We start from the raw sequence: 15,154 nt of genomic DNA, 5'->3' as shown, positions 1-15,154 counted from the left end.
ATTGTGGGTCAATGCAATGTAGATGTTTGGTTAAGTAAGTAAATGTGTGTCTGTGTGTGTGTGTGTGTGTGTGTGTGTGTGTGTGTGTGTGTGTGTGCATGCGTGCGTGAAATTAGAATACATTTTAGTCTAAATTATAACAAATGTAAAAAAAATATGCATTACGAAATGTATAAAAGTTTTAAAATGAAATATATTTAAATCTAAATATAACATAAATATAAACAATAAATGTAACAAAATAATACATTTTAAATTAGGTTAATTTTACTTTTAGATGGCAAAGGCGATCGACATTTAAAAACAGAAAACGTGCATGAATAATTTAATATCCAATTTCAGTCAATATATATCCAATATGATACAATACATTTTTTAAAATTCTAATATGGTACTGATATATTGTATATCTTCTTTTAAAATATATATTTACCAGAGCTCAATGACAAAAACACACACTGAAGGTTACTACAACCTCTAGGTTAACCTCCAGTGAATCTTTGCTTTCCTATAAAATACTCTCTGTGAAGGCTTCCATGGACAGTGTCTTACAAAAGAAAGAGAAATAATAAAAGGAAAAACAATTAAATTCAGAGACAAAAAATAGAGTAAGAGAAATAAAGGTTGAAACACAGGTGCATGAGGTCATGTGTGTATATGTGAGCAATAGACAGATGTATGCAAAGACAGGCAGGTATTCATGAGTCTGGGCCGTTATCAGTTGACCTTTAAATTGGAGCCGCTGCTCGGCAGGAAACCTGAGGGGCCTGTCTCAGATTTGATTGGCTCAGAGTCCCCATCCTGCTGATGATAAAAACTGCGGCAGCCAGCGGGCAAATCCACACCGCATGCTTCTATGCATATATATAAATAAAATTTATATACAGTAGAATATATAAATTGACTAGCTGTGTTAAAGCAGCATCATTAAGGGCTATGAAGCATGCTGAGATGGGTCAGGCGGGCACAGGGAGAGGCGTATGCATGAGGGTGGGCTTGGCAGAGCTGTTCTCTTCTCTCTGGGGGCAGCAGTGGCTGAGATGATGAATTCATCACTGCTGTAAGAGTCCTGCAGGAGGCCAGATTGGCTCAAATCCCCCATGAGAGGAAGACACGTGACATAGACAGGAAAATGACGAGCCCATAGGGAGTGGGGTATGAAACTTATATTGTATTGCTTTGTGTTTGTGCGAGCTAGGTCTTATGAATATACTTTTTACAGGAGAAGAGGGTCTCGTATCATCAGTGATAAATGAAAATTTATTGAGAAGTCTCTCCAAAACATGGGCTAGCACTAGATAGGGTAGCAATATGGGCAGATGTTCTCTAGTGAACAAGTATAGGCATACACACACAACCAAGTTGTACACACACACAGACACACACACACACACACACACACACACGTACACACAGACAGACACGCACACACTACAGTCTAGCCCAGGGATTTGCAAACTGGGGTATGGGGATCTCCAGGGGGTCACAAATAGTGTCCACCGTAATGTAATGTAATGTAATGTAATGTAATGAAATATAATATAATATAATATAATATAATATAATATAATATAATATAATATAATATAATATAATATACTAATTATATTATATATCAATAATAATAGTATAATATAAACACACACATATATATACACTCACAAAATTCTATAAATTATTAATAATTATTATTCTAATTATTTTTATTTAATAACATTTGTTTTCCCAGTATATCAGAATGCACATTTCCACTCTGATTTTTAAAGACTAGTCAGAAACTATGAGAATAATAAAAATATATATATTTTTTTAATTGACAATCATAGATTTATTGTCAATGTAATAGAACGTAAACATTTTACAAATATTTATAATATTTGCATTTTTCAAAGTACAAATGGCTCTTGATACAAGAAAATATATGGCCTTTATAATTAAGGAAAAAGTTCCCTCAAAAAAGGGCCATTTGTGGCCTTAAAAAACCTGGACATGTAATTTTAAGCCACAGTCCTGGTCTTGTCTTACCGATACTTCCCTTGTGACTTCTGTGTTCATTTATTAAATATTTTGGCTAATTTAAATACACTATTAGCTTACAATAGAAGTGTTAGCCTACACTCCCTGTTCCATTTAACACATTGACCAAATAAATGCTTATATCTAGCTTTAAATCCCCCAAAAGTCCACAGATTCTGTCTGGGCCTGCTAATCACTCAAAAACATGTGAAGCTATGTGCATATGGAATTGCATTGCATTATATAAGGTCTGCATTGCCTTGAGTGTGTGTTGCCCTCCAGAGCAACTCTCACAATGGGAGGAGGTCGCTAAGTGGAGGTACAAACTACTACTGGCAACGTGTGATAAGACACACCTGAGGCTAATACCTCTGCCATGCATACAAGGAACAACATAACCAGACTGCCACCAAGATAATATATCACCAGCCCCCACATCTCTGAAACTACCACCTCATGAGCACAAACAGTATTTTTAGTTCTAACAAAAACCTCTCAGAGTTGCATCATTGCAACCACACTATATGTGTTTCTATGTGTGTGTTTGTGCTTATCAGACTCGTCGGCAATCCCAGCAGGAAAATTCATAGGACCAAAAAGAGTGTATCACAGCAGGTCTGGTGCAGATTAATGTGGAAAGCAGTCTAACAGCTCAAAGATAATGCAGGCCAATAAAAAAGACACACACACGCATGCAGGGAACAGGAGTGAAGCAGAGGCTAACGGCAGAACAGCTCGGGGTCGTTAAGCATCATTAGCAGGACATTTGTTCACACACATTCGTCAGGAAGCGTCCTGCTAAGCAGGGAGTGTGTTCTCCTCAAGGAGTGTGTACTGGACAGAGGCAAGCAGGCAGGAAATTAAGTTACTGCGGTGTGTGTGTGTGTGTGTGTGTGTGTGTGTGTGTGTGTGTGTGTGTGTGTGTGTGTGTGTGTGTGTGTGTGTGTGTGCGTGTGTGTGTGTGTGTGTGTAATCTACTGCATGATGGAGCAGATCTGTCCCTCGTAAGAGACGTCGCCGTGTTTGATTAACAACGAGAATCATCCCAGCCGGAAAACAACAGAAGCGTGTAAACTGCATCTGTGATTCAAATGCATTTACAGTTCCCGCATATTCAGTAGTTTGAAGTACAGCAGCACACAAACACACACTCACACAAGTGAAAATGCTGCAGGCTAACCAGAAGGTAAATCAAGTGACCATAAATGTCTTAGAAACCCATAGAAAGTGAAAAAACTCAGCAAGATGTCAGTGCTACATATTGATCGAAGGGGTTAAACTTCCAGACTCTTAATGATTTAAACAGAGGGGAACAACATTGGGAAAACGCAGACAGAAATAGTTAATTTACAACTACTCCAGGGTCAAGGAGTTCTGCCTAGAACAAATTTACCACAAATTTTATTTTTAAAGGAACAGTCTACCCAAAAATTGCAAGGTTTATGTAGCTCTGAATGCCAAGATCAGGGGTTTGATTTCTAGGGAACATAAGCTGACAAAATGTATAATTTACTGTAAGCCGCTTTGAACAAAAGCATCTAAAAATGTCCATAAAAACTGGATACTGGATAATTATTTATTATAAAGCTTAAAAAAGAAAGAATTGAGAAACATTTGCATACATTTATATAATATAATGTAATATAACACAATCAAATTTTATATTTATATAATATGAAAGAAAGAAACCTTACTGCAGTATGTAAAATATAAAAATAATATGTAAAATGTTTAACAGCACTGGAATTACTTTACTTGTTGGCAGTGAAAAGAAAATATGCACACAAACAAGCCAAATTACACACAACTCTCATATGGCTAAATTCATGCAAAAATGCTGGACAAATGTGACCTTCAAAATTCAAGATCTGAAAACCACATAAAGGAGGACAACACACATACATAGACACACAACACCACAGTACCAACAGCTGCATCCTGGGGAACAAAAGACCACTATGTAGACACAATTTCCCTCTGGCCACATTACCACAAGGCATGAAAACACACACACATACACAAAGAGGCCCGTGACTTACTCTGAGAGTGATCCAGTTCAGCCCATCCAGAATATATGTAACCACCATCTCCCCCCAGAGTAATCCAAAGGAGAAAAGCGGATCATTTTTAGCCCAATTTCAATTAACCGCAAGTCTCCAAACATCTCTCTCTCTCATACAATCAGACTACTTAACTACACCACAGAACTAAAAGGTTTTTTTTTTTTTAAACTACAGACAAAAATAGCAACTGCTCATTTCCAAATGAACAAACTGAAGAAAACCAATCTAACCATAGGCGGAAATCCCAGGGGGGTTGGTGGGGGGCAGGACCCCCCCATCTGAGAGTTGTCCCCTCCTAAAAATATGATTAAAAACCAGTCTGTGTATTGTAAATAACTCTCCCAATTGCTACCCAAAACTAGCTCAAACTAATCGCGTTTTGAGGGGGTCTCCTGTTAAAAATCACGTTCCGGGGGCCAAAATACACATTATTGGGGTCGCTTTAACCTGCGGACATGAAAAACAACCCGCAACAGTGATAAAGTAGCCCAATTCCACAGGAAAACCACAGACTAGGCAACACTGTGACGGATACAATGGACACAAGTGCTGTTTTGGCGCAACCACAACAGCTTGATGTTGTCTAATCTGCACTAATAGTAAGACTTTCCTCTGTGTATACATATACTTACAAGTACAATTTTAGCTGTATTATTTGTATCCCCTTCAAAATCACTCTTGAGAAAGTTTATGTTTATTGTCCCCCACCCCCAACTGTTAGAAATTTACGCCCCTGAATCTAACCAGTCCTGATCTTGACTTGTAAACCAGGCATTAAACACTTAAGAAAATTTACCTACAGCTAATTCACAGAGGAGATTAGCATGGAGCCTGGAGCTAATGAGAGAAGCTTTCTTTGCTCCTCCAGTGCTCCTTCTTTTGCTCAAACAAAACATTAGCAGATAATGTAACGGAATTAAGAAGACAAAAGATTCAAATTGGATATTGATCAGAAGAGTGAGGTGGCAGCATTTCGGCTGGTTAAGCCCGTGATGAGGTGATTGATCCACAATGCTTGTCCTCACGTCTGAAGATGTCTGGCAGGCCTATAGTCTGCCTGACAAAGGCGTTGAATGGAAGCGTGAATCGGTCCGACATCAGGACACAATGAATACAGAACGTTCACATCAGTCCCCAGAACCATGTTTAGAAGGATGAAAGACATCATATGACAAAGAGACACAAATATAACTACACGATCAATGGAAATTCAGACGCAAGATGATGTAGATTCTTGTATTGGCATGTAGAAAGTCGGCATAAATGTTCAGTATTGATGTAGAATGTTAAAAAAGAGTGACTCAGAGCAGTGCCAAAGCCTGCTGATCTGAGACCAGCTTTAAAGATCACAGCTGAAGGCTTGGATCCTGAAAGACAAGCACTGATCTCCAGCAAGACAAGGGCCACAGGGATCAATGCAAAATCAATGTTAATTGTCAGTGTTTTTCTATGTGGCCGGATCAGAGATACAAAAAAAAAAAAAAAAAAACTTAGACATAAAACCAAGCATCAGAAGAAGCACTGAATGTAGTCTTAGAAAACATACTACAGGAGTAAAAATTCTACTCCTCTGTGTATTGTGCATATTAAAACCATCCCTTGGAGAACACCATGTGTGTGTTTTTACACAGTCTTGAGAGATTTGCTGATTAAAAATACTTCTGTCAGGACCAATGTCATCAAAGGTGATTGACAATTAGCATACAGTTTGGATTGACGGTATGGTTCTGTTCTGTGCAAGAACTCCCTGTGCATCCATGCAGCCTAGCATGGATGACAGCAGAGAGAGCAGCAATAACCCCCTTAGGGTAAACAGAACAGAACCAACATGAATGTATTGCAGGTATCATTAATGTTCAACAATTTAATGTAAACATTTCAGAAATTAGTCTGATTCAAAGGGGAATCAGAAGGCTGAATCCTGACTGGATAAGAGGAGGAGCTGGGGGTGGAGAAGAGTAATTAGCTACTGAGCAACACGAAAGCTGCTGATAATACTGAAGGACCTTATATATGGGTGCTGTGACAGGTGTCACATCCCTATAGGAAGAGCTTGACTAACATGTCCAGCCAGAACTAATGCTACGCTTGATATATACAGTATATATTTCACAAAAGTGATCTCAAAAGCTAAAAAACCTTTTAGAAAAACCAAAAGTAGTTACAGATTTATATCATTTGCTTACTGTTCATGTTCTTGAAGATGTTCAGGATGGGGAGGATCTGTCTGTAATACGGGACCAGCGCCTCACCCACCATGTCTGCTGATACAACCAGGTGCTGCAGAACCTTCAGCGTGGTGCAGATGACCTGTCTGCTCCTCGTGTTGAGAGCATCTGTAGACAACACAGAGAGATGAAGAAAACAAGAAAGAAGGTCCAAAAACATTTTGAAGTCAGGAATATTTTGACAATGTGTGGGAATTTTATGTATTTATTTATTTTTTGCCATATTACAACCCTGATTGTTAACCCGGTTGTTATATTTGCACTTTCTTTTTCTCCATCTAAAGTTGAAAAGCTCTGTATGCAGGGAAGAAAGCATCAATTCAATATTACAAAAAAAGCCTTCATCTGGCAACGGTGTGCTATACTTTACCAATCACCTCCATTTACTTCCTGCTCTCCTATATCTGTATAACACACTATGAAATTCTAATAAACAAACAAACACGGCAAACTGTTTTCAAGCAGTGTGACATTTGCACCGAAGGAGTGTTCAATAATTTTCTGGTGTGTGACGCGTCTGGAGGAGTGAAGATCTGTTTCTAAATCTCTCTAAATAAAGGATCCATTAATTCCTCCCTCATATTAGACTCTAAAAATGAACGATCTTCACATACCTTTTCCTTCTCTAAATACCACAGGAGCACAACATTTAGACACTTCAATAACTGCGTTAGTTTAACTCCTGATACAAACATATCTGCAGTCATTCCTGTGATTAGCTTCATCCATTCCTTCTTCTATCCAAGTTTTCTAAAGTCTGCATGAAAGAAGCTTATTTTGTCAGTAAGATGAACCTTGCATTTATAATACTATTTTTTAAACAGGAATATAAGAGTTTTTTAAAGTTTGAATGATAGAATTTTATTTTATTCATACATAACAACAAATGCTTTAATCTTCTATATTAAATAAACATAAAAGGTGTCTTTTTGCTTTGCTGGAAAAACATTTGAGTGTTTTTTTAACAAAAAACGAATAACAAAAATAATATGATAATTTAAACAGCATCGTAAGAACCCCTGGCAAAAAGTAAAGCACCAATGTCCAATATTTCTCTCATCACACTGGATTCTACTTCAAATTGTTGAGCTCTTCACATGCCTTTGGCCAAACTCCAGCTGTGATATGAATTTTCAGCATTTCAACGTTTGCTTCTTACCACCTTTCCATAAGCCAGATTTATGGAGAGTGACTGCTTTAGAGTTTTGGAAGGTAGCCTCTTGGAGGCCTCCCTTAATACTGTAATTTCATTACTAATTTAATGGCATTTTTATTTTCTCTTTTGCAAGCTTTGGAATGCTTCTCATATTCTTCCTCCAAGCTTTCAGATGAAGGGCACACTCTGTAGACCCCCATTGAATGATTTTGTGACTTACAAAAAAAAAAAAAGAATTAGTTACTTTGGACAGTAATTAGTATTATTGGACAGGAAAAGCACTAGGGAGCAGGTCTCATCTTAATGACACTCACTTTTAATGGGTATGATGAGCTGAGGAATAACAGGCAGGATCTTACTGCCACCATGCTCCAGCATGTCATGGATGCCCTGTCGAGCGAAGAACTCATAGGGGTGAACTGTCTCACACAGTCCATCAAAGAACAGTGGGAGGTAGTGATGGTAGTCCAGTTTTTCGATCTCCACCTGTTTAAAACACACACACATACAGGGTCAGCATTATTTAAAGTGTGTCTGTTCACTATAAAATTTAGGAGCTGCTTCAAATGAGTGGAAGGCCAAAGGGTTTGTGTGTTTTTAAATAACCCCTCTTTGCGTCTGTGCTTATATTAGACTCAACAAACACTCATAAGCCCCAAGCCGCATAAAGAGCAGCCCCTGTTTTAGTGCCCCTTAGCATGCCAGCACACATTCTGGAGGGGAGACTGGGGGGGACAGCTGTTCAGGGGCTTTAGAACACTCAAACATGTGACTTCCTGTTGGATCACACGTCCACACCTGTTTTGCTTTGTTTATGAGCATGGAAACAGACGTGAATAGACAAGGCCTGTTTCCTGTCCTTGATTATTTGACATACAGTCACACACATTACTACCATTACGTTTCTTTCTTTTTCTTCTTTCTGTCACAAGTCTGTTAGTAGGTTTCATGATGTTGTGTTCAAAACAAAACAATTTGGGTAAAAGGGTAAAATAATAATAATAATTCAAGATATATTCTCTAAACTATTTTTTTCATGTGCCTTTTAAGTAAATAAAATATTAAGTAAATAAAATAAACTAAAATGTTTACATATTTTAATGAAAAACCTAAAAAAAAGCATTTTGAAAAAAAATGAAGAACATAACATGTACTGTATATGTTTTTGTTTGTTTGTTTGTTTGTTTTGTTTTTGGCAATGCATTATGTAGCTGTTTATTATGTTGTTCTGCTATTGATTGATTTTATAGTGTTTGTGTGTGTGTGTGTGTGTGTGTGTGTGTGTGTGTGTGTGTGTGTGTGTGTGTGTGTGTGTGTGTGTGTCACATGACCCCTCTACAACTGTTCTTTGTAGTCATAATGTCACTGATGAGCTGTGAGCTTGAAAGTTGCCAGAACCTCATCACACCCCTCCTCAGAGATAAAAGCGTACACACACACAAACACACACACACACTCACAAACATGGCATCATAAGCTTAGCAAGAGGGCTGATTGCTCAGAGCCAATTTACTGGCTAACCTTGACCTTTTCTGACTTGGTCAAGATCATTTTGGTGAGTCATACAGCAAAATTTGAGTACAAAAGCAAATATGTGCAGTGTGCTGGTAGATAGACGATACACACACACACACACACACACAGAGGCATAGTGTGGATTCGGAACATGAAAAGCAAGAGGAGACACATGCAGCTAACCACAGACAGATGTCTCACATCACTGGGGTGATGTCTGTGGGACACAACCTCTGCCTGTAGCATTAATCACTGGAACACTGTGAGTGTATGTGTAGGCGGGTCAGGTTTTGCCTACTTTGTGAGGACTAAATGTTCCTACATGGATATTAAAACACTATCATTGTGGGGACCAGGCCATAAAAATGGCTTTACTAAATAATGTATTAATGACAAGATAAACATCCAACAAGTTTTCTGTGGGAAATAGGTTTAAGATTACGGTGTTACGCATATAATTAACTCAAAAGACAATAGAATTCAAAAAGCTCTGCAATGATAGAAACACAAACATGTATGTGTGAGCCGATCTTCAAGGAAATTTATAAGGCTGTGTTGACCAAGAATGCACGTGCACCTGATGTGGGTTCTAAAGGGATATTTTTATTAGTTATTGTAAATTCAGTGCCAATATTCTCATTATAGCCAAGCATGTTGAGCCACCTTTACAAAACTCACACCCCTGCAGAATTTTTTTTTTTACAGACAGCCGAATATGTGTAGATTATTTAGCCACAAATGCAAAGTTGTTCCTTAATAATTATCACAATTTTTTTTTAAATATATATATATATATATTTAATTAAACATTTATATACAATATCTTTCAAAAGTTCGGAGTCTGTAAAATTTTACTGTTTAAGGAAGAAGTGCTCACCATGGCTGCATTTATTTGATCAAAAATACAGTAAAATATAATTGTTACCATTTAAAATAACTGCTTTCTATTTTTATATATTAAATATGAAAAAATAAAAATAGAAAATATATTTTAGATTTAATTTATACTTTTTCCTGTGGAAAACCACAAAAAAAAGTTTTTCAGAATTTATCAGTATTCTTTGATGAATAGAAAATTCAAAAGAACAGCATTTATTTAAAATAGAAATATTTGTTAACATTAAAAAATGTTTTACTGTCCCTTTTGATCAATTTAATACATCCTTGCTGAATAAAAAATACTTTCTTACAAAAATCTTACTGACCTCAAACTTTTAAATGGTAGTGCAAGTCTAGATTACTAAGACACAATAGCAAAAAATGTTTTTTTTTTTCATTAATTCAGTTATTTTATTTGAATAATTCATCTTTTTTTGTTGTTGTTGTGTATTTTTTTTTTTAAGAAAATAAGTTAAATTAAAATATAATACACTACTTGTCACTTGTCACTATATCTTCCAGCAGAAAACACTTAATAAATCTCCCTCCTAAAATAACATTTTAATAAAATGCTGTATGTTTTCTTATTATGTAGTAGATCTAAACAACTTTTAAAAGCAATAAGGCACTAAAGGCTGTCTTGTGTCTGCATCATGCCTAACAACACCCTTCAGGCCTGTTTCACAACACACACAAAAGCAGTGTGTTTTCATATTACCACACTTATTAAAATATTACAGTATTCACACAGCCTGTGTTCACTAATCCAATAAATTCCACTTCCTGTCAATCATTTTCCATTTCAATATCCTGTGGGGTGTGGCAAATTTAATTTAAATTCACACTCGTGAACAGAAAGACTGCCAATTCTTAAAAACTGAACTGTGCCCGCTCCTGGTGTGTGAGTGCTTGTCCTTTAAATGGATTTTGATAGCTCTCACGTCTATTTGTGTAACATATTGATTTAGAGCAGCCGAAGATGTTAAAGGAAAGACAAATGATTTGTCACCAGTGCAAAAACAAAGAAATATGAGAAGCATGACACGTGCTGCGAATGTGACATACATAAACCACAGAATGAGACTGAACGGCTCAAAAGAGACACCGTTGGTAAGGTATTTGTAGTAAATAAAACAAAGATTGTTTTACAATGAAAAAGAGATTTATTTCTGACTCTTACAAAAATCGAAGCCCATTCTTAATATTTACACATGATTTAATTTGCGGTCTATTCCAAAGACAAGGGTGAAATGTCAAGTGGGATTTGAAGAGAGCGAATCTGATCATAAGTGGTCAGTGAGACAGAGACCAGGGTCGTCTCATATCGGTTGCTATGAGGACAGCAAAGATTTCAGTGGCAAATAAGTGAGCAGGGAAAAAGGCAAATATGGGAGTCAGTGAAACATGAAAAGTGCTGGTCTCGCTGAAAGAGTTTCTGTTGAATGGATGCAATTATGATCCTTTTGGAAGCCATTAAAACTGTAACTGCCCATGAGCAGAGCTGTTGAAAGCTCTTAATGCCTGACAGATTGGGCAGAAAGACAGGCAGGTGCGGTTTGAGCTTGTATGGCTGCAGTGGAACGGATGAGGCAGAGCTGAAACTAACTGCCGGCACTCCAGACACGCTCTGGCATTGAGGTGAGACATAAGGCTTGATGTGAACTCCAGCAGCACATTTCTCCTAGCATGCCAAGCACAAAGACACCTGTAGGGGGAAATGGCCAACCCGTGGTGTCTATCATGAAGATGAATGACCAAACTGGCCACTTGATTTTATACCGTCACTAGAAGAGGAAAAGGCACTCACTGCAGACAGGAGGAACTCAAGGACACTCATAGGACTTTGTGAGTTCCCGTGCCATGGGGGACGAGTGAGATGGTACTAAACACAATACAGGCATGCTCTCAACAAATGCTACACAAATTTCAAGTTATACAGTCATCCTGACACACATTATGACAGTTTGAAATGTGTCCTCCATGTGCAAGAGGAGGTAAATGTTCAAAGCAATAGTCCTGGCTATGAGAGTGTGACCTATGCGAGTGAAAAATGTCATTGCATTTCAGGAAACTACAGAGGAAAGAAAATAACTTGACATCCTCTCTTTGCCATGCTGTCGCTGTAAGATAGAGGAGCATTTTTTCTGGCATGTGGGGTGAGGGGTATACATTTTCAGGCTCATTCTGCAAGAAAATAATTCTATTTTCTGGAGATGACTGTGATGAAATCACCAGCTGACATGCGGGGGCATATGTGACACAGGCAGGGCTTCGTCTGTTGAAATGTATGTACTCTTCACACCACAGCAAGGGCTGTTCACATATGCTATATATGTCATGTACGGGAAAGACAAAAGTCCTTCTGGAACATGATGCATCTCATTCATGAAATTTGAGCAGAACAATAATAATAATTATTATAATAATAATTTAAACATATTTTTTAATTTTACAAAAGCTTTTCAAGTAGATAAATCTTAATAATAATAATAATAACAATAGCTGCTATTAATTATTAAAAAATAATGCATATTAAATTATTTAATTATCATATGTAACAAAAAATGTGTATGTGTAATATTTAATGCAAAGGTTTTTGCAGGTTTTATGGAAGTACATTTAAGACTTTTAAGACAAGGTAAAGAAAATTTAAGGAATTAATTGAACGGAGCACAATGCGTCAATATGCGTCTCCAAATGTCTCCATTATTTTTTTTATTCATTTTACAAAAAAAAAAAAAAAAAAACTATTGTCCCAAACCTCTGCTCCCAATCATTACAATATGGAATCTTTTACTGTAAATTTTAAAAGCATCACAAAAAAATGCTCTTCATCTCGTCTTGCTACATGTGCAAATGTCTAAAATTTGTAAAACAAAATATATTTACTTGAGAAGTGAATAAAGCAGATTTGTTTTGTGAAAACAAGAACAAATATCTATGTCAACTTAATTCAACTTAAACCAACCTAATTCAAAGAGAAAACAAGTTCACTGATAGATATTTGTTCTTGTTTTAAACATAAACTCATAAAACAAGACTTCATAATGTATTTTGATTTTAGGATGTTTAGATATTTATACTGGAAAACAAACCAAAAATAATAAGATATGATACTTTTTTTGCAGCTTGCAACATTTAATTATTAATTATTAAATAATAATAATAAGATATGATACTTTTTTTGCAGTTTGCAACATTTAATTCCATGACTTTATGAATGTAAGACTTTCTACTTTTTAAGGCCTTAAAGGTGAATTAAGATTTTTTAAGACCTTTTTAAGAACCCACAGAAAACCTAAAATAAAATGATAATATAGTACGATATGATATGATATATATGATATGATATGATATGATATGATATGATATGATATGATATGATATGATATGATATGATATAAAAATTTCCTTTACACTATACTGAAGCCTTTTGTTCTGCAAACATGAGCAGAATGAAACAAGAAAACTGTATAACATAGGAAAGGCTAATTTTTCTGCTTCTCCAGTCACCTAAGATAAAAAAAAAAATCCAAAGCCTATGTGTGTATCATTTTGCCTGGATAACAGCAATGCTGTGTGATTCACACCCAGCTTTCCATCACCAAACAAACAAATATTTTCCTAAAGCTAATGTCAGGAGAAACCACCGGAACACATCCAATGCCAGTGGTGCTAAAGAGCTCCAGGACGGTGACGGGCTGTAACAGCAGCACTCCAGAGCAGACAGGCTGGAGTTGCAGCCGTGGGGCTGTGAGAGGCGGGAGAGAGTTGACAGGTATTGTCAGGAAACTCAGTGAGTGGCCAGCAGACGGAGACGAGCTTGTCTCTGACGAGTTCATTGAAAAAGCTGCAGGCACAAACAGCTTGAGCCAGCATGGCTCTACAACACACACACACACAATACATAGACATAGATGGTCTTATTTCTCATTCTGCTTAGAGTCTCTTTTAACCTCTATTTTCTTCAGGCATTAAATACATTCAGCAGGAGGAAGAGCAGAGACAGACAGAGAAATAACTATAAAAAAAGTCATGTAAATATTGACAGAAGAACCATGGACTAGTACATATGCCCCAGCATATTGAACTGGTCTGTAAAGGACCGGACTCACCAGTCGCAAAAAACAATTATGTATGTACTGTATACCTATGTTTGAAAAAAAATCAAAACAAAACAAAATTCACAAAATAAAAATAAAAATACAACGGAACAAACAAACAGAAAAAACAAAAAAACAAAAAAAAAAACATAAAAATGTTAAAAACAAAACATTAACTAAAATCGAAAATTAAACACAATAAAACAATTATACATTATGCCTATGTTTTGAACAAAACAAACACAACAAAAACAAAAATAAAAAACAATTAAATAAATGACATAAAAATGTTTAAAACAAAATGTCAACTAAAATTAATAATTAAACCCAACAATACAATAAAATAATACAATTACATTTATTTATAAAATTAAAAAAAAAAAAAAAAAAAAAAGTCTTAAGTTCAAATCTCAGAGAATTATACTTTTTTTTTAATAAAGCAAGTAAAATTACAACTTTCAATGAGAGGGCCAAACAGAACAGGAAGCAGACGTGAAACTGCTGTGGATGAGTGATTGAGAAGTGAAGTGCACATTTGAGAGCTGTGTGCGAAACACTGCTGCCCCAGGCAACTGCCTATATTACCTATGCCAGGATCCGGCACTTGAGCTAGTACTCATATGGGCAATGTGTGTTTGAAAATGGCTTAACATATTTCTCAGCCTTCTCTCTCGCCATCATTTTCTGTCACCTCTCTGTATCTATCTTTGTAAGTGGAGCTTCTCTAGCTAAATTGCTCACTGCATAAGTTTGAAATGGCTGGTAAAACCAAACTTTTTCTCTTCTAGTAACTAGTGCCAGTCCTGTCTAGAGTCAGGAGGAAGATGAAGAGAATAGGGTGTGGAGAGAGGTGGAAGTGGAATTCACTTTTGGGCTTTGCTAATCACTTTTGGGCTTAGGGAAAGATTGGCAGAAATGGAAAAGGAGTGAGTTAATGAGAAAATATGAGGATTCTTGTGAGGCCTTTGAATGAAATATGGCTGGTATTCTCTGTGTGCGGTGGAGACAGGGCTGTCTGTCATTGGCACGCTGAGGGCAGAGAATCTAGGCTAAGTGTTCAGGCCATTTCTGTTGCCTTTCCAACCGACTGCGTAGATATGAGGATTTCACAGCCTATTACACATGATAATTGGAGAACATATTGAATTGGAGGCAATTTTCTCTTCTTCTTTGTATGCATAAATGTTTACAGTA

General features: G+C 36.6%; 1 protein-coding gene across 2 annotated transcripts in view; it reads right to left on the bottom strand.

The window, feature by feature from the left end:
- Window positions 1-15,154, bottom strand: part of pacrg (PARK2 co-regulated) — a 95,826-nt gene that overhangs the window by 31,419 nt on the left and 49,253 nt on the right. For both annotated transcript variants that reach the window (XM_042742407.1, XM_042742408.1), the window contains exons 3-4: window positions 7,778-7,949; window positions 6,266-6,415 (exon numbers count right to left, since the gene is read on the bottom strand). In XM_042742407.1, coding sequence (XP_042598341.1) covers window positions 6,266-6,415; window positions 7,778-7,949 — 322 coding nt within the window. The remainder of the gene's footprint in view (window positions 1-6,265; window positions 6,416-7,777; window positions 7,950-15,154) is intronic.

This window comes from Cyprinus carpio, chromosome B17 (assembly GCF_018340385.1).
Source record: "Cyprinus carpio isolate SPL01 chromosome B17, ASM1834038v1, whole genome shotgun sequence".
Classification (NCBI taxonomy): Eukaryota; Metazoa; Chordata; class Actinopteri; order Cypriniformes; family Cyprinidae; genus Cyprinus; species Cyprinus carpio.
This window is presented reverse-complemented; position numbering and strand designations above follow the sequence as displayed.